Here is a 26,849-nt window from a genome sequence, read left to right as displayed (position 1 = left end):
TCCCCTGAACCCCAGTTCACACCGTAATCAGTGAGCTGAGCCTCTGAGCGCCAACCCTCCTGCTGGGAAATGTCCATCAGGGATGGGGAATGAGGCACAGGCCCAGCAGGCACAGGAACACCCATGGATAAAAAGCCCTTCCTCCCCGCCCCAGCACCTCCCACCTGCCAGCGGCCCCGCCGATCAGCTCCTCCCCCTCCCTGCCAGCACCTCCGCCCCCCCAATCAGCTGTTCAGTGGCATGCAGGAGGTGCTGGGGGGGTAGGGAAGGAGCAGGGGCAGGAAGAGGCGGGGGAGGGAGCAGAAGACGTGGGGTGGGAGCTTGGGGGGAGGAGTGGAGTGGGGGCGGGGTCTGGGGAAAAGCAGGGGTGGGAAGAGGCGGGGTGGGGACTTGGGAGAAGGGTGGAGTGGGGGCGGGGCCTGGGGCAGAGCAGGGGTCGAGCACCCCCCTGGGAACAGAGGACGTCAGCGCCTATGCAGGTTGCCATCCCCTCTGGAGCTGCCTGTGGTCTATCAGCGCCGCTGCTAACGGCTCTGGGTCTCTCCCAAGGTTTCCATTATCAGCTTGACAGCAAACTGGCTGGGCTATTCCGAACTGGGCGCCATCAAATCGCTGAGGACTCTGAGGGCTTTGCGACCACTGCGGGCTCTGTCAAGATTCGAAGGCATGAGGGTAGGTCCTTCGCCAGGTCTCCTGGCTAGGTGTGACTGCCTGAGTCGTTGGCACCTGGTAGACCCAGAACCGCTAGGTACTTCTTGGTGTGAGGGCCGAGGGAACCAATGTGTTGGACACAGAGCCAGCTGTGCCCTGGTGCTTCTAGAAAGGGCTTTGCAGAGGAAATGGCTGCCCCGCATTGCCAAAGCGCAGCCTTCGGAAATTGGAGACCAGCCTAAAATCATGAGATTCTAAAACTAGTAACTTTGGCAAGTTCCTTTGCTGGTCTTTTGGGGTCACATGTTGAAGCTTTTCTCTGCAATCACAAGGGCCAGACTCATTGATCTTTACTGAACGCCGAGAATGCTCATGAAATCACCAGATTCCAGGAGCTGGGACTTTAACAAGATCCTCAACTATCCTGAGACTCGCAATGAGTGGGCAACACTGGCTCCCTTACAGACCCAGCAATGGGGAGTGCGAAGTGCTCACAGAGGGCAGGGAACAGGACTTCCTGCCTGGCTTGTGGCTGCCTGCACAGAGCTGAGGGAAGGACGGGGTGGGCACAGAGAGGCCAGGCCCCCAAATTGTATTCAGTAGACTCGGACTCGCTCTTCAGCTGGCGTTGGTGGTGCCTGGAGGTAACGCAGCCCGCTGGGTAGATGTTCTCCTCTGGGCCTCACTCTTTGAAGCCCAGTTGCTCCAATGAGGGACTTTAATGCCCTCAAAGTGCAGCCCTTGATTGCACCACATCTGGCCCGTGCCTGGCCCGCTGCCCACTCCTCTCTCCTCCACAGTGCCGGCCTAGAGCTTCGAAATGGAAGAGGAGGGGCAGGCCCAGGAGGCCATGGTACTAACCTGTGCCACCGCCCGTGCTACTTTGACTTTCCTGGTATTGGCACTCAGTGATCTAGCTACATCAGAGCCAGCGTGGGTATGTGTACACATGCTGCAATCACACATCTGACTGCAGTGTAGACAGTCCCTGACAATCCCATTCTAGCTAGACGAGGTCCCATCTCTCCCGGGCGGCGCATCCCGTGTGCTCCTCGGTTATGTGGAGTGGGGAGACTCAAATCTGGCCGTGGGGGGGGGGGTGTGCCTCACACCGGAACTCCAGGTAACTGCACCTGCAGCACAATAACCTGTCCAGGTGGCTTTGAGGAGACGCATCTGCTCCCAGGTGTGGGGTACCTGTAATTCCATCCGAACAGCAGAGCTAGCACCCAGCCACAGAACTGCCACTCGCCAGGTCCCGAGCTGTTTCCCGCAGGCCAGCCCAGCCCCTCTCTCCCCTCCCGTTGCAGGTGGTGGTCAACGCCCTGCTGGGTGCCATCCCCTCCATTATGAACGTCCTGCTGGTCTGCTTGATCTTCTGGCTGATATTCAGCATCATGGGGGTGAACCTGTTTGCGGGGAAATACTACCGGTGCATCAACACCACTACGGACGAGCTCTTTGACATCAGCGAGGTGAACAACAAAAGCGACTGCCTGGCGCTGCTCCACACCAACCAGGTGCGCTGGGTAAACGTCAAGGTCAACTTCGACAACGTGGGCTTGGGCTACCTGTCCCTGCTGCAGGTGGTAAGTACTCCGCCGCGCGGCAGCTCTTGGCCTGGGGTAACCCCAGGCTAGCACCGCCCCCAGCCAGAGCAGCTGTCAGATGCCGAGTGAGAGGCTCCCCTGCAGTCCCTAGGCATCAGGTCGCTGGGATCTATTTTATCATGATGTACCTGACAGGAGCATCTAGAGTCTTGACCAAGACCAGGCTCTGCTGTGCTAGTGCAGAGTGAGTGACCGTCCCGGTCCCAAAGAGCTTACAGGAAAAATAGACAGGACCCAACGATTAGCCCCATTTTACAGAAGGGGGTGGGGGAAACTGAGGCACAGAAAGGGGAAGGGACTTGCCCAAGGTCACCCTCTCCAGGTCAGATTGGCACCTAGCTGATCAGTGCAGGTCAGTGCAGCCCTAGCTGATCACCAGTCTGGTGCTCAGCTTCCCCTGCAGCGGTGTCGTGCCACCTAATGCAGGAAATGAGACATGCACCCTCTTTTGTTCAGTCACAAACACCAAGCCTGCTCCAGCTCCAACCCCCCGATTGCCAGAGACTCAGGATCAGGTGCTACAGGTTAACAGCTAGGCAGGGATCACTTAGCTGTGCCTGTGTGTTGTACAAATGCAGCCCGGAAGCTAACTGGGAAGCCGAGGAGTCAGCTAGACTTCTGGTTAGCAAAGCTGGAGCTTGAGGCAGCTCCCGGCCCAGCTCAGTGGTTGACACCAGCCTGCCTCATTGCCTGACACTGCAGTTTTCCCGGCTCCCCAGACACACGTAAAGCGCCATCTCCAGGGATCAGTGTAGCTTCTCCCCCCGAATGGAGTGTGGGTGGGGGGGTTGGTTGTTCCACTGCAGGCTGCTTGGGAATTTTTTGACATGAGGTTTTTTTGTCCAAATGCCGATTTGTCGAAGGGGGAACTTCCCCTGGACATGGCTCGGTTTCAGCGACCCATTCATTGGGGAGGCTCCTCGCATCTCGGCTGGAATCTCGGGTCCAAGCGGTAGAGGCTGTGATAGACCCTAGCACACTTCTGAGGGATGCGGGAGCCCTTTGCTCTGCCTGAGTTAGGGCAGGAATTTAAGCCTGGTTATTCCACAGCCCAGGGGCCAGATGTTCAGCAGCCAACGTGCTGAGCTCCCCTGGGGACTGACTCCACTGCTCTGTGCTGTCCCGGCAGGCCACCTTCAAAGGCTGGATGGACATCATGTATGCGGCTGTGGACTCCCGCGAGGTGAGGTGACACAGAGCGAGAAGCGACACGCCAGGTTTCACAGGGCATGCGGGGACAAAGAGCCCTGCCCTGCATGCTTCAGCACGGCCCTGGGGCTGTCTTAGGGCTTTGAGGGGCACTTTCTCTGTGCTCTGCCCCCTGGCACTGGCAGGCTGGTGAGGGGCAGAGGAGCTGGGAAGGGAGGGGTGGAGCTCTCACCCTGTCCCATAGCTGAGCAGTGAACCGTGGGAACAGGACACAGCCTGATGTTTCATTGATCACACATTCTGCAGGCGCCACCCTCCCCCTTTGTCTTGCCAGTGCCCCCCAGAAACCAGCCCCCTCCAAAGTGCTCCAAGCTGACCCCAAACTATCAGATCTCCCCATCTTTTCTGAGACAGAAGCTGTCAGGGTTCCCTCCCCACTCTGAACTCTAGGGTACAGATGTGGGGACCCCCATGAAAGACCCCCTAAGCTTATCTCTACCAGCTTAGGTTAAAAACTTCCCCAAGGCACAAATTCGTCTTTGTCCTTGGAACAGTATCGCTGCCACCACCAAGTGAGTTAGACAAAGATTTAGGAAAAGAACCACTTGGAGTTTCTGTTTCCCCAATATAGCCCCCCAAACCCCTTCACCCCCTTTCCTGGGGAGGCTTGAGAATAATATACCAACCAAATAGGTTAAAAAAGTGGGCACAGACCAGCCCTTGGGCTTTTAGGACACTAAAAACCAATCAGGTTCTTAAAAGCAGAACTTTATTATAAAGAAAAAGTAAAAGAAGCACTTCTGTAAAATCAGGATGGAAGGTAATTTTACAGGGTAATCAGATTCAAAACACAGAGGATTCCCCTCTAGGCAAAACTTTAAAGTTACAAAAAAAAAACAGGAATAAACTTCCCTCTTAGCCTAGGGAAAATTCACAAGCTAAAACAAAAGATAATCTAAGGCATTTCCTTCCTATTACTTACAATTTGTAATCTTAGGCCTAGTCTACACTGGGGTCGACGTATCTTAGTTCAACTTACTTTGCGTCCTCACGGCACGGGGTCGATTGCCGCGGTTCCCCCGTTGGCTCCCCCGTCAGCTTCCGCCTCTCGCTGAGCTGGAGTTCAGCAGTCGACGGGAGCGCGATCGGGGATCGATTTATCGTGTCTACACTACATGTGATAAATCAGTCCCCGATAGATTGATCGCTACCCGCCGATCCGGATCGGCAGGTAGTGTAGACATAGCCTTAGATGCTTAGTCCAGGTGTGGCTTTAGGAGATGTATTTTCCCTGCCCTGGTTCCTCGTTGACACGGAGAGAACACACAGAGAGACAAAACAAATCCTTCCCCCACCAATTTGAAAGTATCTTCTCCCCTCATTGGTCCTTCTGGTCAGGTGCCAACCAGGTTATTTGAGCTTCTTAACCCTTTACAGGTAACGGAGGGATTTTATGCTACCCTTAGCCATATGTTTACGACAGAAGCTTTGTCCCCCCACCCTATGCCCCCACTTCTTTCCCATAGCCAAGCCCTCCAGTCCCTCCGTCCCGGGAGCTGCTCTTGACCTTCCCTCATGACATCTGCAGCCGGGGCAGACTGACGTTCTGCGGCACAGAGCTTTTCAGAGCGTCTCCAGGGCAGGTGGAGGGTCCGGAGCTCCCCAGAGCGGCCCAGGCTCCTGGGTAGCTCTTACCACAGGCCGGCTCCAGCTTCCAGCTTGGCCAGGGGGCAGGGCCTTGGGGGAAGAGGAGAGCAGGGTGCGTTCTTTGTTCTTTGTGCCAGGGCCCCAATGTCGGCGGGGGGGAGGCTGGGTTGTCAGCATTCCCAGTCCCCTGCAGTGCAGCAGTGACCCCATGCCTGGGGGGAGGGAGTGGGCTGTGCCCTGCCACTCACGCGTCCCCTTCTCCTCACTCAGATCGAAGAACAGCCGCTGTATGAGACCAACCTCTACATGTACATCTACTTCGTCATCTTCATCATCTTCGGCGCCTTCTTCACCCTCAACCTCTTCATTGGCGTCATTATCGACAACTTCAACCAGCAAAAGAAAAAGATAAGTTTCTCCTGGCCCGGCTGGGCTCCTGGCATTCCCGTAACCCTGGAGATCCGGACGGGGCCATTGGGATCAGTTAGTCTGGCCTCCTGCACAACCCAGAGCACTGCCCCGCAGTCATCCCTAGCAGAGAGCTTCAGGAGCAGGCCAGGAAGGAGCGCTCTGTGCGGGTGGTGAATTGCAGCTCCTGGGCGAGGGCGCAGACTGGGGGCGTGGGTCACAGTGAGAGGTCAGACACAGGAGCAGACCCAGCCTAGGAGCAGAGGCGCTGCTATGCATGAGCGGAGAATCCCCTGGGCAGTTCCCTGTCGTGCCAGCGCCCACTCTTCCCGATCCCTGGGGATGCTAAATGAGCTCCCTATGGGAACCTGAGAAGTCACATCTTGGGCTTGTGTAAAGGGGGCCTGGAAAGTATTCAGAAAAACCAAAGAAGGTGCAGGGAGGCAGGGTCTTTTCTATGCGATTTGGACCCCAGAAGCATCAGCATTGCCAGGCCTGGCCCTCCATGCTCTTCTGGGGTCGCTGGGGGGCCAGGGGCCTGGGACTGGGCACTCAGGGGTGTTGTGGAGGCACAGAGCCCCTAGGAGGACAGTGCCATAGCACCCAGGGATCCCCTGCACTCCAGTTGGTCTCAGAGTGAACCCCAGATTCCAGGGATGGGACCCATGGGCAACCCCTGCCCCCCTTGGGGAAATGTGGGGTGGGGAGGGAGGGGTCGGGTGATGACACTGAGCTGCTTCCATTAGGAAAAGACCTGGAGGATTACGGGGAACTCCAGACGGGCTGGGAAGCACCAGGGCAGCTGGGATTCAGGAGCCACTGTGGGTAGCTCTGGCTAAAGCATGGCTGCAGTTAAATCAGGCTCCATTCCTGGGTGGAGTAAAGAAAAGCAGGGCAGAAAAGACTCTAAAAGCCAGAGGACAGGGAGTCTGAGCCCGAGGAGAAGCTGCCCCCAGCAGAGCAAGGCCTGGTCTACACTACAGAGTTAGGTTGGCATAAGGCAGCTAACATGGACCTCACTGTGTCAATGTCTACACTACAACGGTACTTCCAGAGATATAAGTCACCCATTACCCCAGCCTAATAACTCCACCCCTGTGAGAGGTGTAGTGCTTAGATTAATGTGGTCAGGGCAATGCAGTGTCCGTGTAGAGACTGCGTTACTTACATCGCCTGTTGGCTGTCAGCACCAGGGTGGGGGCAACTGTGAGTCATGTGCCCGGCTGACAGCTGAGGCAGGGAGACTCCAGCTGTCAGTGCCCCGCAATGCCTCCCTTCAGTCAGTAGAAGCACTTCTGGGGAGGACATGCACCGCTGACAGAAGGAGCATAGTGTGGACATAAACCGCTGCTTTAATTACTGCGGTGGCTGTACTTCAACTTAAGTCGATGTAATTTTGTAGTGTAGCCAAGCCCCAAGACTTGCCAGGAGCAGCAAATTCCTCCCAGTGTTACTGGAAGCTGGTGCAGATGCTTGTTAAAAACCAAAATGTATCCAAGTCTAATAATGGCGATTCCTTTTATACTTTGGAGGGAAGGACATCTTCATGACGGAGGAGCAGAAGAAATACTACAACGCCATGAAAAAGCTTGGATCAAAGAAGCCCCAGAAGCCAATCCCCAGGCCCCACGTATGGCATGTTAAAAGCATTTGAGGGCTAGTGGGAGGGGTGTTTAGAAACACAAAGGGTGCCGACAAGCATGAGCCAGGGCCAGGTGTCCAGTGGGGGAATCAGGGTTTGTGATGCGCCTCGGATCACTGTTCCCGCTCCACAAAGAGCTCCTATGCTTTTACATCTGGCAACAAGCAGCCAGGATGGAGTTTCAGAGAGGCAGCCCTGAGAAACCAAGCCCTCCAGCCATACAGTACTAGTGGAGGATTTAATGCTCCATAGACTGGTTTCTTTTTGTTATGGACTCCTGCTCCGACTTCAGAAGAACTGCCTCTAACTGAGGGCTCACCCCCAAGGGGCCAGGACCTGACCCTGAGTACTTGCCCAGGTACCCCTGAGTACTTGCTTGAGCACTTGCCGAGCGCCTGACCCTGAGAAGCGCCGAGGACTGACTTCCTCGCTGGGAGCTGAGCGTGCTCAGTGCATTGTGTGTGTGTGGGGGGGGGGCACTTAGCATCTCCCAGAATCAGCCCTGTGGAGAGGAAACCTCCCAGGAAACTAGGTGGGGGATTCCTCCACGGCCCCCCATGGTGCTAGAGTCCTGCTGCTGTCTCTTGGCTGAGACATGCCCCAACGTCCTGCCCACCTCTTGTCCCATCGCCCTTTTCACAAGCACCGAGTGTTCGCCCCGTGTCCTGGTTACCGTCCAGCCCAGGTGATTCCATCCCCCTGCCCGCGGTTCCTAGGCAAAAGGGAGGAAGAAAGGTATGGAGGGAGGCAGGACAGTGATAATGGAGGGCAATGGCTAGCCGGGGAGAGGCAGCTCCCCCAGCCCAGGAGACAGGGGAAGGCATGTGGTGACCTCTCTGGGCAGTCAAGGGGAGCAGGCAGCTTCCCCCCAGAAGGCTCAAAACCCGCAAAGCTGATAAAGCCAGTTTAGCCCATGCTGTTCTGGAGGCCGAGCCAGGACGGGTGGTCATCTGGCAGGACGTGCTGAGAGCGCGTGCTGAGCGTGTTAGATGTTCCCAGCCATTTCAAATGCTGCTAGGACAGAAGGACCCTGCTGGGACCACGAGCACAGCCCCTTGGTTGTTGGAATGGTGAGAGTGGCAGTGGTTTTAAAAATGCCACCACCTTTGAATTTTGAATCTGGCTGAGCCCATCAGCTCTGTGAGGGGAAGAGGCAGCGTGGCCTAGTGGCTAGAGCAGTCACCGGGGCTCAGGAGACCCAGTTCTCATCCCATTTCTGACCCTGACCTGCTGGGCGATCTTGGACAAGTCACGTCACCTCCTTGTGCCTCAGTTTCCCCAGTGGTAAAATAGGGATAATAATACTGATGTGCTTTAGAAAGCTCGCTGAGATCTCTTGATGAAAAGGGCAGTGTGAGCGATTGTTATTCCTGTGACACCACCTCCCAAATCCCCTTTTCCTGTTAGCTGTTTCTACTTCAGCTTTATAATCACTTGCTCATTTGGATTTCTTTAAGTTTTCCTTTCCTTAAAACTTCCCAATGGCGCGCAGCTGTTCTCCTTCTAGCAAACACAATTCTGTCACTGCTCCATCTTCGAACTGCTGTTTCTCGTAGTGCATGTATTTTCCTCTCTGCTGAGCCTCATGTCACACTCCCAGAAATGTGTCAGTGTTACAGCTTGATGTTCATAATGGCCAATGAGTTTTGTGGCAAACTCCATGACGCTCAGGGTTTGCTCAGGCATGGGCCTGGGGTGAAATCCTGGCCACATTGAAGCCAAAGGCAAAACTCCCATTGATTTCCCTGGGAGCAGCATTTCACCTCTGGTCTTTTACCTCCCCAGCAATTGCTGCACATTTGGCTCTGCCAAGCATTCGGGTTCAGGTTTTCAAAGGTGCCGAGGATAGTCAAGTGCTTCTAATGATGGGGTGTAAATCAGGGGTTCTCAAGCTTGTTCTTGTTGAGGCGCCCCCAACGTGCTGTAAGAACTCCACAGCCCACCTGGGCCACAACAACTGTTTTTTCTGCATATAAAAGCCAGGGCTGGCGTTACGGGGGAGCAAGCAGGGCAATTGCCTGGGGCCCCGTGCCATAGAGGGCCCTGCAGAGCTTAATTGCTCAGGCTTTGGCTTCAGCCCCAGGAGGTGGGGCTTCAGCTTTCTGCCCTGGGCCCCAGCAAGTCTAATGCCAGCCCTGCTTGGTGGACCCCCTGAAACCTGCTTGTGGCCCCCCTGGGGGCCCCGGGCCCCTCATTGAGAACCACTGGTCTAAATTAGCTGTTACCACTCAAGAAAGAGATCTTGGAGTCACTGCAGAGTTCTCTGAAAAGATCTGCTCAGTGTGCAGCAGCAGTTAAAAAAGCTACCAGAATGTTAGGAACCGTTAGGAAAGGAATAGAAACCAAGACAAAAATATCACAGTGCCACTATCTAAATCCAGCCCTTGAATACTGCGTGCGGTGCTGGTCGCCCCATTTCAAAAAGGATATAGTGGAACTGGAAAAAGTTCAGAGAAAGGCAACAAAGGTAATCAAGGGTCTGGCCTAGCTACCATACGAGGAGAGATTAAAAAGATTTGGGCTATTCAGCTTAGAAAAGAGACAATTAAGGGGGGATATGACAGAGGTCTATAAAATGATGACTGGTGTAGCAAAAAGGAAGAGAGAAGTGTTAATTACTTTTCCCACAATACAAACACCAGGGGTCTCCCGATAAAATTAATAAGCAGCAGGTTTAATACAAACAAGAGGAAGTACTTTTTCACCACATTGTACAATTAACCTGTGGAACTCATTGCCAGGCGATGTTGTGAAGGCCAAAAGTATAACTAGTTTCAAACAAGAATTAATTAGTTCATGGAGGATAGGGCCATCAATGGCTATTAGCCAAGATGGCCAGGGATGCACACCTAGGGGGAGGGATAGCTCAGTGGTTTGAGCATTGGCTTGCTAAACCCAGAGTTGTGAGTTCAATCCTTGAGGGGGCCACTTAGGGATCTGGGGCAAAAAACTTGGTCCTGCTAGTGAAGGCAGGGGGCTGGACTCAATGACCCTTCAAGGTCCGTTCTAGTTCTAGGAAATTGGTATATCTCCAATTATTACCTTTTTTTTATTACCATGCCCTGGGTCTCCCTAAACCTCTGAGTGGCAGAAGCTAGGAGGGGAAGACAAGGAGTGGATCTCTCCAAAATTGGCCTGTTCTGTGCACTCCCCCTGAAGCTCTTTAGTGGTTGCTCTTGGAGACAGGATACTGGACTAGATGGACCGTAGGTCTGACCCAGCTCTTTTGAAAATCCTCAGCTTTTCCCTATTCCTGGCAGCTGTTAACGGTCCTAGAATAGAAAATGGGGGTGGTTAATAATTAGACGATTGTGACTTTGACTTTTTTGAACAGGTACAACTCAAATGCTGTTTGCAGTGCTGCTGTAGCCATGTCAGTCCCAGGACATTAGAGAGACAAGGTAGGGGAGGGATTGTCTTTTAGTGGACCAGCTTGTGACAAGCTTTCGGAGCCACACAGAGCCTGGGAAAGGTCGTGCGAGTGTCCCAGCTCCGTAGCTTGAAAGCTTCTCTCTTTCACCACACAACTTGGTCCAGTAAAAGACATTCCCTCCCCATAACCTTTCCCATTTTTGCCATGATAAGCAACTGGCATTAATTAGGGTTCAATAACGATCCCTCGTGGGGAGGCCCAGTCATTGAGCCTAGCGCTTGGGAGACATGTCATTATTACATCGTAACATATGAGACATGTGCCAGCTAGGCTCCATCTTGCAACACCAACTGACCTCAGCAGCAGGTGAGGGGCCCACAGCACTCCAGGCAGCACGGCCCAGATCCTCAAAGATATTTAGGTGCCTAACTCTCATGGGAGGCTCTGGGCCCACATCCTTGTTGCATGATCACACTGCACAAGGGATAAGACAGCTGGGTCTCTGTCCTCTTCTAAACACTGTTTCTCTCTCTCTCTCTCTTTCCGTTTTTGTCTTCATTCTCTGCTGTGCCCTGTCTGTCCATTCCACCTCCTGGCTTGTCCTTCTGCCTTCATCTTCACCCTCGTTCCATGTATTAAAGAACAAATGTCAGGGGCTGGTGTTTGACTGTGTGACAAAGCAAGCTTTTGACATCATCATCATGGTCCTGATTTGTCTTAACATGGTGACCATGATGGCTGAAACAGATGACCAAAGTCCAACCAAAATCAACATCCTCTACAATATCAACATGATTTTCATCGTCATCTTCACGGGCGAGTGCTTGCTCAAAATGTTCGCCTTGCGCTATTACTACTTCACCATTGGCTGGAATATCTTCGACTTTGTGGTGGTCATCCTCTCCATCGGAGGTAAGCACTGGCCGCCAGCTGCATTTCCATTGACTCAGGCAAGCCGCCAAGTGGGTTCTGTAGCAACCAAGATAGAGAAGAAATGTCTAGATGGGAAATATGGGTATGGTGGCACCTCCCTTCCTGGGAGACCCATGGCCCTGCCTTGGAGCCCGAGCTCTGCCACTGTTCCTGTGCCTGCTGGAGTGGTGGTAGGAGTGGACACCCTCTATGAGCCACTTTGAGAAACCCACCACCATTCCTCTTTGGACAGACTGGGCCTCTCCTGAGCACTGTTCAGATGGGCAGAAGTCCACCCCATAGGAGGGAGGACACATCTCCACCCTGCCTCCCTCCTCAGATACAAGACTCGGTGTGGGGGGACCCTACCAACATCAGTCACCCCAGAAGAGGTGGGAGGGTGGCAGGGCCCCCAAAGCAGTGGGTTTCAGAGTTAACAGCCCATAGGGATGCATAGGACATTTCACCCCTTTTAGAGCAACTGTCTCAGGCTGTCTGCAGACTCAGACAGCTGTCTCTGCATTGTCATGCTCAGCGCCTGTTTTCAAGACTTTCTTCACAACCAGGAGAGCTAGAAACATGATTATTTATATATATTAAAGCTGAGAGTCACATGACTCCAAGTGCAGGGGCCCATTGTGCTTATGCCTTAACCTGGTCCTGCTCCCCAGATGCTCACCCTAAAAAACTCCTTCCTGTGTGCGCACTAAAACCTTCCCTGAGCGTGCACCCTAAAGTGCTTCCCACAAATCCTACCCCACGTTCTCACCGAAAGCAACTCCCCAGGTTCCACGCATAAAGGGATCCTCCATGGGCAGACCTCCCCTTCTCCAAGGGGCTCAGGTCTGTCTGCAACCCCAGGCACCTCGCAGAGGGCTCCCTTGCTCCCCGCTTTCAGCCTGCAGGAGGAAGTGTACAGCACACCCCTCTAGCATGGACTGGGGTGCAGCAAGGGCTCAGGGGGGCTCGTTGTTTCTGGGAGGGCGTGTCTCATTAGTGACGAGTTGGTACATTTTAAGCTTTGCATGTGCACTACAAGGCTGGTTTAGATAAACTCGTATATTCAAAATAATAAGGGCCACCTGTTCCCACTGTATCCTCAGAACACCCCTGGGGCACAGGGCAATTCCCCCTGTTACAGAGAGGCAGATGAGGCTAAGATCACACAGGACGTCTGTGGCACAGCTGGGATTCGAAGCCAGAATGCCTCAAATCCACTGCTACTGCGCTAACTGCTGCACCGTCTTTGCTCACCAGCCTCTCCCTGTTCTCCCTGTGTGGAAGAATAGGGCCTAAAGCATGATTGTCACATTTAGCAAGAGAGACGTGCCAGAGGGCAACAGCAAAGAGCAAGGGTTAGACTGAGCAGTGAGCAAAACCTTTCAACCATGAAACACATCAGGCAATGGGGCAAGTAGCAGTGGGACATGGTGGATTCTTAGATGGTGGCTGGATGGCAAATCACAGGGAACACAGGATTGTGCAGCAGCACTGGCTAGGGAACTTTCCTGAGGCCTTTTCCAGCCCATGTGAGGTTATGGTCCTCTGCTAATCATGCATTCACCTCCTCAGCTCTCCAGCACAGAGGGTGCACGTAGACCCAGAGCAGGTTACCCATTGCTTCACTATTTCAGTTCATGGAGTGAGCCATGCATACTTTCTTTGCACCCCTTTTCAGGTATCGTCCTTGCCGACATCATAGAGCAGTACTTTGTGTCCCCCACCCTCTTCAGGGTGATCAGGTTGGCAAGAATTGGGCGTGTTCTGCGGCTGATCCGAGGAGCAAAAGGAATCCGGACTCTCTTGTTTGCTTTAATGATGTCTCTCCCTGCTTTGTTCAACATTGGCCTCCTGCTGTTCTTGGTGATGTTCATCTACTCCATCTTCGGGATGTCCAACTTTGCCTATGTCAAGAAGGAGTCTGGGATCGACGACATCTTCAATTTCGAGACGTTTGGGAACAGCATCATCTGTTTGTTTCAGATCACGACGTCTGCCGGGTGGGATGGTCTCCTCAACCCTATCCTGAACAGTGGCCCACCGGATTGCGACCCTGACTTGGAGAATCCCGGAAGTTCAGTAAAAGGAGACTGTGGCAACCCGTCTATTGGCATCTGCTTTTTCTGCACCTACATCATCATCTCCTTTCTGATCGTTGTGAACATGTACATCGCCATCATCTTGGAGAACTTCAACGTGGCTACAGAGGAGAGCAGCGAACCACTCTGCGAAGATGACTTTGAAATGTTCTATGAAACGTGGGAGAAGTTTGATCCAGATGCCACCCAGTTTATCACGTACAGCGTGATGTCGGATTTTGTAGACACCTTGCAAGAGCCACTCAAGATTGCCAAACCAAACAAGATTAAATTAATCACCATGGATTTACCGATGGTTGTCGGAGATAAAATCCACTGTCTGGATATTCTCTTTGCGCTGACTAAAGAAGTGCTGGGTGACTCAGGAGAAATGGATGGCTTGAAAGCCACAATGGAGGAGAAATTCATGGCTGCCAACCCATCCAAGGTTTCCTATGAACCCATCACTACGACTTTGAAAAGGAAGCACGAAGAAGTCTGTGCCATAAAAATCCAAAGAGCCTTCCGAAGGTATTTACTAAAGCGGTCGATGAAACAGGCGTCTTATCTGTACAGGCATAGTCAGGAGGAGGGAGCACCGGAAAAAGAAGGACTAATTGCAGACAAAATGAACGAGATTTATGGGAACAGTGATACACACCTGGAAACGGCCCCAGCCCTGGCTCTTGCAGCACCAGTTGCAAGCCCAGAGACTCGAGCTGCTCCTAGTGAGGCGAAAAAACAGGATGGGGAGCGAGAGGTGAAAGAGTCATTAGTATAACACAAAGCACGTTTCATCTTCCTATCCTGCAAAGACTCCATTTGTATCTCTTCTGCAAGAACGCACCCATATCCCTCTCTATAGACAGCTAACGCCATATTACTGTATTTCAGACCCATCTTAACTTTTTAAACAGAACCTCATATTCATTACAGCACTGAGTATTTTTCTTCTGAGGTAAATGTGAAATCTCTCTATTGCTGGTGAAAGAGAAACATTGTAGGTTTTAAAATGATATAACCATGGTAGCGATGTGTTTCAGAAGTTAACGACTGGGTATGGCTCTCCTTTTATTTTCAAAATTATTTCTTAATATTATTTCACACTTGAGGTGTTTGCCCAGTTATTGTTCCTGACGTGCAATGAATTAGAGGAGAGAGATGAGCCAAGTGAAATAATATTAAAAATAATTGCAGAAAAGATAAGGTTTTGTGAACAAAAATCTCCAATGTCTTAAAAGTAGCACCTTTCTTTTGAATATTTGAATAGGCGTTATGGATTTTTGTTATATACAGTAAATGTGCAATTATGTCTTAAAGATTTGTTTGCATAGTAAAAAAATCTGCAGCTCTATTCTCAGGGTTAAATGCCAGCTTGTAAAGTTTTTCAGAACACTCATCTACAGCAGAAAGCATTCAGCTCGGAACAGTAGGAACGTCAACTAGTTATTTCCACGCTGCTTTTCTGGGTTCCCATTTAGTCTAGGTACTAGATTATGTGAAAGGAAAATAGCTACCAAAATATGGCGTCTGGGGACTAGTTCCCAAATAGTCCCACTTCTCTCTACAGAAATACCTCTAGTCCAGCTTCACCAAATCTTAACTACTGCCCATCTCCTGGAGCAGGAAATCTTTGTTCCCATCAGGTCACGGGCTGCCATGTGGAGCCAGATCAGGTGATAAAACCGTTTGGTTGCACTGGAATATTTATAATGAATTGCTTGATCAGGTACATTTACAGAATTGATATCTACTCGTGGAAAACCTTGTGCTTTCTTGGTGATTAATACCTTCCTCCCACCTTATGAATTAACAGTCCTCTGGGAGGATAGTACATATCAGGGCAAAACATATGTGCAAAGCCTAAAACAGGAAAGCAAAAAGTCACTTTAGAAATACTGTTTCCCGTTTCCAAATCTTATTGCCAACTCCTCCTCCCATAGACAGTGTCCTCTGACTGGGCGGGGAGACTTTTCTATCACGTCTCTTTAGTGTGGAGTTGGACTTTCTGCTGTGGAAACAGATGGGGCAGAGTTTCAAAACAGGCCTTCCTAACTGATTAGTTTTGACTCTGAATCCTTTGTCTTGATCAGTCTGTGGATTTGCTCAGAGCCGCACCGTCCAGTGTCGAGCTGTGAACTAGAGCAATAGTCGCGCTGCGTAACGTAAGCTGTAACCTGCTCAGCTTTGGCTAATGGAGTCACGCTCTTCTGTTCAGTTTCTTTTTCAGATGAAGTGTCAGAGGTGCCAAAGGGTCACTGAGCATCACCAGTGGCCATCACGAAGGGCCTTGGGTCTAGCCAGCCCTGGGCAGCTGGGCCCCTCTCTAGAGATTTGTTTTCCAGACTCCTGTGGAAGTGGGGGCCTGATCTTGCAGCCCCAGCTCAGGCCAAGCTCCTAGCAACTCCCTGGCAGGCAGTGAGCATGGGGGCAGCATGGCACACTCAGCATGGGTCTCGGTGCATTCCCCTGCTCCCACAAAACACGCCCCAGCCCGTGCTTAGCTTTAAGCCTGGGAGTCGCTCAGTGGGTTCCAATGGGACTGCTCGCAGGCTCAAGGTTACGCACGCGTTGGGCTGGAGCTGTTTCACTTGAACTTGCCCTTACTGAAGCCAATGGCAAAAGCTTCCATTGGTGCAGGCTCAAGCCGTGACTCCTGCCCTCCCCTCCCCGCCAGCGTGGGCGCGCACAGCCTGAGAGCAAAGGGAATGGTGCTGCTGCCGAGGGTGGAAGGTGGTGGAGAGCCGGCCCCTCCGGAGCACCAGGGTGGGTGGATTGGGGGAGGTCAGGGAGAGCAAGGGACATAGGCTGAAGATTCACTGAGCACAAGGGCCCTGCACACAGGTCCCCTGCACAGAGCTGTGTGGCTGCTGGTGTAGCAGCTGTCGAGTGACTCTGCCAGGGCATCGTGGCATGGAACGAGGCAGACCTGCGTCCCACGGTCCCCCCAGGCAGAAGCAGAAAGCCCCTCTGGAGGCTGGCAGGGATTTGGCCCTGCATGATTTCTGTGCTGATAGAACTGTTCTTCCTTCCCCTCGAGTCTCCTTCCTGCTGGATGTCCTGACTGCAATTCAGGAACCAAGCAGGGGGAAATCCCGGCCTGCTGGAGCCAATCAGTGTTAACCAGGGCTGCAATTCCACCCCCAGTCAGCAGCAACTAGGCTGGGAGGCAGCTGCCCACAGAGAGACCTGCTGTTAATGAACAGTCGTTGTTCTTCCTGACCAGCCTTGTCTGGGTTATTGTCCCCAGTGACTTCCCCAAGGGCTCTTCCAGGAGAAAAAGGGTGATTTCTCCTAAGGCAGGGTCCTGCGCAGGAGTGGCAGGTTTGTGTCATTTTTGGTGGTGCCAGAACGCTCCAAGTGCCCCCTCCCCCCCATGCCTAAGGCTCTGGAAGGGAGTTTGGGTGCGGGCTCTGGGCTGGGGCAGGGGGTTGGGGTGCAGCAGGGGATGAGGGGTGCAGCTCCCGAAAGGGACCCACACACCGCTCTGGCAGCGGCTCCTAGACAGGGGGCCAGGGGTCTGCATGAGTCACTGCCCGCAGGCACCGCCCCCCACAGCTCCCATTGGCTGCAGTTCCAATGGCAGAATTGGGGCGGGGGCAGCGCGCGGAGACACCCCACCCCCAGGGGCTGCAGGGACGTGCCATGCGGAGCCCTGCTGCACTGCCGGTGGTGGTGGCAGGGGCCCCAGGACCCTTTTAAATCGCCTGGGGGCAGCAGGTGGGGCCGGGAGATGCTCCAGGGGAAGGCAGCTGGGGATGGAGGAGAGACCCAGCCCCAAACATTGGTAGAGCTGGGCCCCGGGCTCTGAATATTCTTGGAGCACGGGCACCACGGACCCATATAACTTGCTGCCCGGCCCTGTGGGCTCGTCCTCTGAGTGTACTTGCCTCAAACCAGCAGCAGACGGTCAGGGTTCAAATCCTCTTGGAGGCTGGGGTGGCAGGGGAGCATCTTTGCTGCAGGCAACAAAGTTCTCCGCTCATCACAGCACTGGGTGATGTCAGCGTGCCCAGGGCGATGGGGCTAGTCACTGCTTGAGAGGATGGTTTCAAGTGTGTTTACTTGTGAACATCCGAGGAGAAAGGGGGGTGCGGTCCTGGCAACCAAGATGTTCTACAGCCGCTGTTGCTTGTCCAGACTTGTTGGGCAGGGGTGGAAGAATACCAGGGAGTTCAGTCAATGAGCTCGAGCAATTTCTCTTTGTATATTTCTTAAAATAAAAACTGGAAATGCTCAATCCTGTTTAGAAACGTTTCTGATTTGTGTTACATCAGCTGCCAACATTCCCATTAACCCCTTGGGGTCCAGTCCACCACCCAGCACTTGCTGGCCGCTAACGCGAGGTTCACCCATCCCCCTGAGCTCCGTAGCTTGGGTGCTTGGAGCCACCCAGCAGAGTGTTTTAATTTGTCAGGTCCGTTTAAAAGAGAAAGGGTTTGGGGAGGGGGGCGGGAGGGGACTAGGGAAGTAGCTTCATTCTTTAGGGCTTCGAACTAGCAGGTCAGCTCAGCCCCTGCATGGCTAATGCTTGAGCTCCAGTTGCGGTAGCTCCTCGCCACCCCTCAGCCAGCCTGCCTGCCCCACTCCACACAGCCAGGAGGCCTGGCTCAGCCCACCCTGCCAAGTCCCTAACGCAGGCCAGAGCACAGGCTGTGTGTGTCTACATGGCACACTAAGCCCAGGACTGACTCAGGTTTGAGCCCAAGTCCCCACTTCTGTCCACACAGAAATCAGTCTGATTTGGGTCAGCCAGCTCCTGGGCCCCTGCTGGGGTAGGGGAGGTCAGAGCCCAAGTCCTGCTGTGACTCAGGTCCAAGCCCTGTCATTGTGTAGTGTGGATGCAGCGGTACACAGTGCAATGTGAACGCATCAGCACAACTAGGAGACCTGCAATTGTAAACCCAGGTTTGCAATGCAGTGTGGACGCGCAAGCCCAGGTCCCGCAGCCCTGGGCTCCCATATCCTGTGGTTCTAGGGGGAGGCAGCAGCAAAGCACCTGGAAAGAGCAGGGGAGAGGGTGCCTGGCCAACTAAACCCCAACTGTCTGGTGGAGTCGCTCTGTTCCACTGCAGCATAGCAGCCCTACAAGCCATTTAGCTTCCCTGTTGCAAAGGAGGGTTCAAATCTTGGCAGATTTGGGGCTCTCCACAATCAGGTCTCTGTGGCTCTGTCCACACTACAGTTAGACACCTGGGGCTGGCCCATGCCCCCCAACAGGCTCACAGGGCTCAGGCTAAGGGGCTGTTTGCAGTGTAGACGTTTGGGCTCAGGCTGGGCCCCTCACAGGGTCCTAGAGCCCAGGCTCCAGGTCGAGCCTGAACATCCACACAGCAATTAAACAGCCCCTTAGCTGACCCACACAAGCCCCTGTCAGCCAGCACGGGCCAGCCACAGGGATCGAACTGCAGTGGAGACAGACCCAGCAAGGCCCTGTAGGGTGTGTTCCGGGACTACCTTGCACCCAGTGACTACAGCTCAAAGGCCAACAGGGTCATATTGGGTGCCACCATGGGGGGTGGGGGGGGGGACTGAACGTGCTAAGGAGCCTGGCCCCAATTGTGGGTGCTGGGAGCTTCTGAAAATCTGCCCCCTCCCCCCTGCCTCTTCACCCTCTCTTGCTCGCTGCCTCCCTCCCACCCTTGTTTCCTTTACAATAAATAGTGAGAACTTTAAGCTGCTAACAGAGGACTCCAGACCCTGAGGTGTAACCCTTGGCTTCCCCACTGCCTCCTTGGGTGACCGGGGTGAAAGAAACAAGATTCATGACTCTTTTACTGAGCAGCTTCCTGGAGAGGAATTGCAAACTAGACGAAGCAAACAAAACAGCAATGCTGCAGGTGCACACACACTGCACAGGTCTATTTACAGCAATGCACGCAGGCCCCAGGGGGTGCACATGCACGTGTATGCACACACACACACACACTCTCTCTCTCTCTCTCTCACACACACACACACACACTGCCTGGGTGTATTTACAGCAATGCACACAGGCCCCAGAGGGTGCACATGCACGTGTATGCACACACACACACACACACACACACACACACACACACACACACACACACACACACACACACACACACACACATGCTGCACGGGTGTATTTATAGCAATGCACAGAGGCCCCAGAGGGTGCACCCGCGCGCGCGCACACACACACACACACACACACACACACACGCTGCCTGGGTGTATTTACAGCAATGAACGCAGGCCCCAGAGGGTTCACATGCATGTGTGCACACACACGCTGCACTGGTGTATTTACAGCAATGCACGCAGGCCCCAGAGGGTGCACATGCATGTGTGCACACACACACACACTGCATGGGTGTATTTATAGCACTGGACACTGGCCCCAGAAAGTGCATACCATGTGCACACACACACACACACTGCATGGGCTTATCTCATTTCAATTTTCGTTCTTGGCTAAGCTCTGCCCTTCTAAGGGAAGGACGTGCTGCTGGTTTAAGAGCCGTGTGCCATGCCCATGCCCAGGGGTTAGCCCAGGGCACCAGCGAGGCTGTGGGAGGGAGCTGAGGGAAGTGCACACAGCTGGGGGTGGGGGCGGGGGGTGTTTCAGGCATTGGGCACGCAGCAAAGGCAAGGATGGTACGGGCTACGCCTAAGCCAGGCCCTCCCAGATCTGTACATTGGAGCGCTCAGTACAGGGGTCACAAGGGAGGTTCTTGGCCTCTGCTGTGCAGGAAGGCGACGTGCCGATCCGATGGACCCTTCTGGCCTTAGACTCAATGGCTGTACAGATCCCCATGGTAACTGCTGACCCCCACCTCGGGTGCCAAAATCCTCCTAGGTCCCCTACATGTACCAAGTAACAAAGACCCTAATCCCTCCCCCCACAGCCGTCCAGACCCTGGGACTCCCCCGGGAATTCACTCCTGAGCCTCCATCTCCTAGAGCCCAGCAGCCAAGGCCCTCTCAGCCCCATCCAGCTCCTCGCAGCCCCCCGCATCTCCTGCAGCGAGCAGCCAAGACGTCTCCCACCCACTGAATCCTCATCAGCCGCTCGTTTGGGCAGTTCCGCGGGGAGTCCTGCAGCTGGGCCAGGGCAGGGCTGGGGCTGCCAACGTGGTAACTGGACACTACAGTAAGAGTGCTGGAACCTCCCCTGCCTTGCCCCTTCCCCCGAGGTCCTTCCTTCGAGGGTTTTAAGGTCAGGCTTGACACAGCCCTGGCCTGGATGATTTAGTTGGGGTTGGTCCTGCTTTGAGCAGGGGGTGGGACTAGAATCTCCTGAGGTCCCTACCAGCCCTGAGAGTCTGTGATTCCCCCTCCTGTCCCGTTTACTCCCCCAAGCCCCCTGCCCTGCCCTGCCTCTTCCCCTAAGGCCCCAGCCCGACCCACTTCTCCTCTCCCGCTGCCGCTCGCTGCTTTCCCCTGCCACCCACCCCCCTGGGTCAGGAGGGACTCACCTGCAGAGCCGGGGCGGAGCTGCAGTCACCCGACGCAGGTAGACGGCAGCCCCGGGTGAGTAGGGGCTGAAGCAGGTGATGACCCAGCGCCTCCCCCGCTTGAAATAATCGGACTTTGGGTGTCCAGTCAGTAGATCTGACTGGACGCTGTCAGGTCCCCTTTTTGACTGGATTGTCCGGTCAAAAACCAGGCCCCTGACCACCCTAGGCAGAACAAGTGTCTCTACTGGTCCAGTTCAGCCATGTTGGGCCGGGAAAGGGTCATAGAATCATAGAATCTCAGGGTTGGAAGGGACCTCAGGAGGTCATCTAGTCCAACCCCCAAAAATAATAATAAGTGGAGATATACCAACCTCCTAGAACTGGAAGGGACCTTGAAAGGTCATCAAGTCCAGCCCCCTGCCTTCACTAGCAGGACCAATTTTTGCCCCAGATCCCAAAGTGGCCTCCTCAAGGATTGAACTCATAATGTTAGGTTTAGGAGGCCAATGCTCAAACCACTGAGCTATCCCTCCCAGTGTGATGGGAGCAGGAGTGGGCTATACATGGGGTGGGTAATGCCACTGGCAGGGCTGACCAGGGAACCTCGTGATAAACAGATCCCAGTGAATTGTTTTCTTCTTTCAGTGGCACAGCATGTCCCCCGTGGCATCCAGGTTCAGAACAGCAGGCTCTGGAGCAAACCATGCGGTGGAGTTGGGATACAGCCTTCGCCTTCTCTCTGTGTCACATTGGAGCTGCCAAAATGACACACATGAAACCCAACTCCATGATGAATAGGAATAGCCCAGCAAAGAACACATCTGCATACACTGCCTGGAGTCAGAGACCTAAAGGGCAGGTAACACTGTGTTCCTGTCCACTGAAGACACAAACACACTTTCTTGGCTTTTGTAGTAAACAGCTGGGAGAACCCCAGGCTTGCTTATTACCTGGGTGCCATTTAAATGGGCTAGGAAGATCCAACCAACCAGGGAAAACCCTGAAGAACTGCTCTAAGAATAAGAGCTTTTCTACAGAATCTGTGACCTCTGTAGGCAAGCTGCCAGCATTCTCTGTTTAGTTGCACAGACTAATTACAATAGTTCAGAGACACCTGGGAGCACTGCGCCGGTCGGCGAGGCAATGTGGACCGTCCTTTATTTTTGTCATGCTGTTTCTTCCACCCCAGACCACTTGTGCATCTCATGCACTTGTTCAATCTTATCTCTTGGATTGGACACTCTTTGGAGCAGGGACTGTCACTGGTTCTATGTTTGCCCAGCGCAATGGAGCCCAAAACCAGTTGGTCTCTAGGAACTAGCATTATATGAATGTTAAATAATGTAAGCCCTGTGGCCAGAAACTCTGGACAGGAAAGGATCAGAGGGGTGGCCGTGTTAGTCTGGATCTGTAAAAGCAGCAAAGAGTCTTGTGGCACCTTATAGACTAACAGACGTTTGGGAGCATGAGCTTTCGTGGGTGAATACCCACTTCGTCGGATGCATGTAGACAATGCCTAGGCTACATGCATCCGACGAAGTGGGTATTCACCCACGAAAGCTCATGCTCCAAAACGTCTTGTTAGTCTATAAGGTGCCACAAGACTCTTTGCTGCTTGGACAGGAAAGAGCTCACTACTCCCTCTATTGGTGAAGAAGGAAAAGTGCTGCCATACAGAACTTGATTTGCATAAACTACCTACCCACAATTCCTCTAGTGACACTCAAGGAGTCACCATAAATATACTTGAACTTGGATGTTGGGGGTAGTGGGCTCCAAACAAAGACCTTCCCCAAAAGAGTTTTTGTATTATAATGAAAAGCTTTTTACCAAGAATGGAGAATTCGCCTCAAGAATCATAAGTGCTTTTTGAGTCTTCTGTGGGGACTTCACTGTGAGAGAAAAGGCAGGCTGAAAACTTTCTTATGAGAGATGATACAACCGACAGCTGTAGAATTACCTGCAGCTAGCACCTTAATAACTCTGAGCTACAAAGATGGATTAGGTGATGATGTCTCCAGACAAGAAGTCCCCTCAGAAGTGAAGATAGATATGGATACTGCTATTTCCTGATCCCAGGTGTGAGTGGTGTGAGTGGTGCAGTTAAAGGACAGTCAGTTGGGGGATATTCTTGTCAGCAGGTGGGAAGGCAGTTAGACAGACTACTGCTCAAGTTACTGGAAAGAGGGAGGGTATTTACTGAATGAAGGAGGCAACCTAGTGACAGAGATGTGGAAAAAGCTAATGTACTCAATGCTTTTTTTGCCTCTGTCTTCACAAACGAGGTCATCTCCCAGACTGCTGCACTGGGCAGCATGGGGAGGAGGTGACCAGCCCTTTGTGGAGAAAGTGGTGGTTCGGGACTATTTAGAAAAGCTGGACATGCACAGGTCCATGGGGCCAGATGTGCTGCATCTGAGGGGGCTAAAGGAGTTGGCAGATGTGATTACAGAGCCATTGGCCATTATCTTTGAAAACTCATGGAGATTGGAAGAAGGGAAGAAGAAGAATCTGGAGAACTACAGGCCAGTCAGCCTCACCTCAGTCCCTGGAAAAGTCATGGAGCAGGTCCTCAAGGAATCAATTCTGAAGCACTTAGAGGAGAGGAAAGTGATCAGAAACAGTCAGCATGGATTCACCAAGGGCAAGTCATGCCTGACCAACCTAATTGCCTTCTATGACGAGATAACTGGCTCTGTGGATTACGGGAAAGCAGTGGACATATTATTTCTTGACTTTAGCAAAGCTTTTGATATGGTCTCCCACAGTATTCTTGCTGGCAAGTTAAAGAAGTATAGGCTGGGTGAATGGACTATAAGGTGGCTAGAAAGCTGGCTAGATCATTGGGCTCAACAGGAAGTGATCAATGGCTCCACGTCTAGCTGGCAGCCAGTATCAAGCAGAGTGCCCCAAGGGTCGGTCCTGGGGCCGATTTTGTTCAATATCTTCATTAATGATCTGGAGGATGGCGTGGATTGCACCCTCAGCAAGTTTGCAGATGACACTAAACTGGGAGGAGTGGTAGATACGCTGGATAGGATACAGAGGGACCTAGACAAATTAGAGGATTGGGCCAAAATAAATCTGATGAGGTTCAACAAGGACAAGTGCAGAGACCTGCACTTAGGACGGAAGAATCCCATGCACTGCTACAGACTAGGGACCGAATGGCTAGGCAGCAGTTCTGCAGAAAAGGACCTAGGGGTTACAGTGGATGAGAAGCTGGATATGAGTCAACAGTGTGCCCTTGTTGCCAAGAAGGCTAACGGCATTTAGGGCTGTATAAGTAGGGGCATTGCCAGCAGATCAAGGGACATGATCATTCCCCTCTATTCGATATTGGTGAGGCCTCACCTGAAGTACAGTGTCCAGTTTCGGGCTCCACGCTACAAGAAGGATGTGGAAAAATTGGAAAGAGTCCAGCGGAGGGCAACAAAAATGATTAGGGGGCTGGAGCACATGACTTATGAGGCGAGGCTGAGGGAACTGAGATTGTTTAGCCTGCAGAAGAGAAGAATGAGGGGGGATTTGATAGCTGCTTTCAACTACCTGAAAGGGGGTTCCAAAGAGGATGGATCTAGACCAGGGGTCCCCAACGCGGTCTAAATGCACCCACGTCCTGGCCAGCGGTTGAGCATCCACCTCTCGATGCCACCTCTCGATGACGCCACTTGCCGCCAACGGCATTTCAGCGGATGCTCGGCCGCCGCCACGGTCCTTCGTCTGGTGCCCGCCAGATGAAAAGGTTGGGGACCACTGATCTAGACTGTTCTCAGTGGCAGCAGATGACAGAACAAGGAGTAATAGTTTCAAGTTGCAGTGGGGGAGGTTTAGGTTGGATATTAGGAAAAAAAATTTCCCTAGGAGGGTGGTGAAGCACTGGAATGGGTTACCTAGGGAGGTGGTGGAATCTCCTTCCTTTGAGATTTTCAAGGTCAGGCTTGACAAAGCCCTGGCTGGGATGATTTAGTTGGTGCTGGTCCTGCTTTGAGCAGGGGGTGGGACTAGATGACCTCCTGAGGTCCCTTCCAACCCTGAGATTCTATCATTCTAGGATTCTATTTCACTCTTTTTTTGCATGCATGTTCTGGTGCTGTGTTTTCCCAAGTTCATGACTATTCCCTTTCCCCTTGTCCAGATTTCCTTGTCTGCTCACAGTCCCAGAGAACTTGCAAATGAGGAAATTCTGCCTATCAAGACTACCCAAAGAGAGTCTGCTTAATTGCCCCATGTTTCTGAGTGGGGCTGGTTTAGTTATTTGTCCAGAGAGACCAGAGCTCTGTTGATCCCGGCTGAGTGCTGCCATCCTCCCAAGGCAGGAGTGTTACCTGATAAAAAGAAAGAAGCATTTCAGGGTTATTTCCAGAGACCCTCTTTCATGTCTATTGGGCCATATTCGGCTCACCTCTGAAGCGCTCCAGGCCTTTCCCAGAAGGTGCTGGTGGATTAGAGACAGGTGGACTCTGCAGGATATCAGAGATTCCTGCATGTATTTCACACCCACATACAGCGGCACGGCACAGCGGACACCCGTCAGAGATGGCGCATGGCTACAGCTGGGTGGAGGTTTTCCCGTGGAACATTCTTCCCTTGGAAAATATCAATTCACCAGCCTCCAAGCATTCTGTGGGAACGTGTGGATTCCCATGAAATGTCAGTGGAAAGCAGGCAGCTTTCCTGCCAGCTCAGCCGTCTCCCTGACTCCTTGGCAGCCTGCCTGGTGGGCTTCCAGGCCCCCAGCAGCCGGCCCAATCTGGGGCTCTATAACAAGGTCCTCTGCCCCCCCCCCCCTTCCTGGGGCCCACTGGCTGCCCCAGTAAAGCTCAGAGAGGCCTCTAGTTCTTCAGCACCCGTGGCTTTATTTACACCAGGGTCTCCCACCACCAGTGATATACTCTATACAGCTTGCAGGCCTTACAATCTCCTCTCCTACCCAGAGTCTGCCTTCAGCCTGGAGACTGACCTTCCCCTGGCCATTTCCCCTTCTTCTGGCTGCCAGGCAGCCTTTATAGCCCTGAACCCTCAGGCCCAGCCCGTTCTAAAGGCCAGGCACCAGGCTTCTCCCCAGCCCCAATCTATGCCCCTGATTGGGGCTGGCTGAGCCGGGGCTAATTAGGTGCCTTTGCACCAGCACCTGCTACAGGCTCTCAGGGCTTCCAGTCTCCCCAGTTCCCAGGGCAGCTGGCTCCCCGTGCAGCCCCAGCTCCCAGCTGATCTGTGGTTTACCAGGCGGGATGCTGCAAGGCCAGGTGGGACTGGACATTTTTCAACTCCAGCATCGGCCCCCCTTGGCCATTGGGGCATCACATTTTTATATGAGCCGTGTTTAAATATTGCCCATGCACTGCAACTGAATGGTGGTGCTGCCGTAACCCACCCCACCGGGGCACTCTGCCCGAGGCTTGTGTAGAGAGGTTGAGAGGCTTCAATCCTTCAGCCACCACGTGTAACACCACACTCCTGGGGGGCTGTCGGCAGCAGGCAGAGAACATGGGGCCTTGAGCTAAAAGCTAAAAGTCCCACTCTGTTAGCAGCCTCCTCAAGACCTGTCTGCCCCAGTTACCACTAAGGGGCCAGAGCCCCACATGGAGTGGGCACGGGTCATACACTGCGCTGGCCTAACCAGACGACCCAGCAGCAACTAGCACAAACACCAAATGACCCCCTCCAGCTGCTGCAGAAAACAACACGTCACCGTGCACACTGGGTGGGATCTGACCGCCGGCACCTTTGGCGGCAGTGGAGAAGAGAGCCGTAGAGTCTGAGATTGCCCTGCCCCCTGCATTCCATCAGCATCGCATCAGTGCAGGGAAAGCTTGTGGCATTGGGATGGGGAGTGGAGCTGTGTCTTCAAGGGCTGAGCTTCCCAGACAGAAGGTCTGGCCGGGGTGCTGATACGCTGTTGTTATGCACAGCCAATTGGAACCAGCCCCAGAACAAAGCAGACCTCAG

At 53.2% G+C, this 26,849-nt stretch overlaps 1 protein-coding gene and 1 long non-coding RNA gene across 2 annotated transcripts in view; one reads left to right on the top strand and one right to left on the bottom strand.

Moving 5' to 3' along the window:
* The window catches only part of SCN4A (sodium voltage-gated channel alpha subunit 4), a 157,235-nt gene extending 142,603 nt beyond the window's left edge, over positions 1–14,632 (top strand). The window contains exons 20-26 of the mRNA XM_039504220.1: positions 550–672; positions 1,962–2,240; positions 3,391–3,444; positions 5,328–5,465; positions 6,991–7,095; positions 11,122–11,392; positions 13,071–14,632. Coding sequence (XP_039360154.1) covers positions 550–672; positions 1,962–2,240; positions 3,391–3,444; positions 5,328–5,465; positions 6,991–7,095; positions 11,122–11,392; positions 13,071–14,251 — 2,151 coding nt within the window. The 3' untranslated portion in view covers positions 14,252–14,632. The remainder of the gene's footprint in view (positions 1–549; positions 673–1,961; positions 2,241–3,390; positions 3,445–5,327; positions 5,466–6,990; positions 7,096–11,121; positions 11,393–13,070) is intronic.
* The window catches only part of LOC120385103, a 32,313-nt gene continuing 15,530 nt past the window's right edge, over positions 10,067–26,849 (bottom strand). Inside the window, exons 2-3 of the long non-coding RNA XR_005589264.1 lie at positions 14,132–14,195; positions 10,067–10,379 (exon numbers count right to left, since the gene is read on the bottom strand). This is a non-coding gene — a long non-coding RNA (uncharacterized LOC120385103). The remainder of the gene's footprint in view (positions 10,380–14,131; positions 14,196–26,849) is intronic.

This window comes from Mauremys reevesii, linkage group 17 (genome assembly GCF_016161935.1).
Source record: "Mauremys reevesii isolate NIE-2019 linkage group 17, ASM1616193v1, whole genome shotgun sequence".
Classification (NCBI taxonomy): Eukaryota; Metazoa; Chordata; order Testudines; family Geoemydidae; genus Mauremys; species Mauremys reevesii.
The sequence above is the reverse complement of the archived record's forward strand: the minus strand, read 5'-3'. Positions and strand labels throughout refer to the sequence as shown.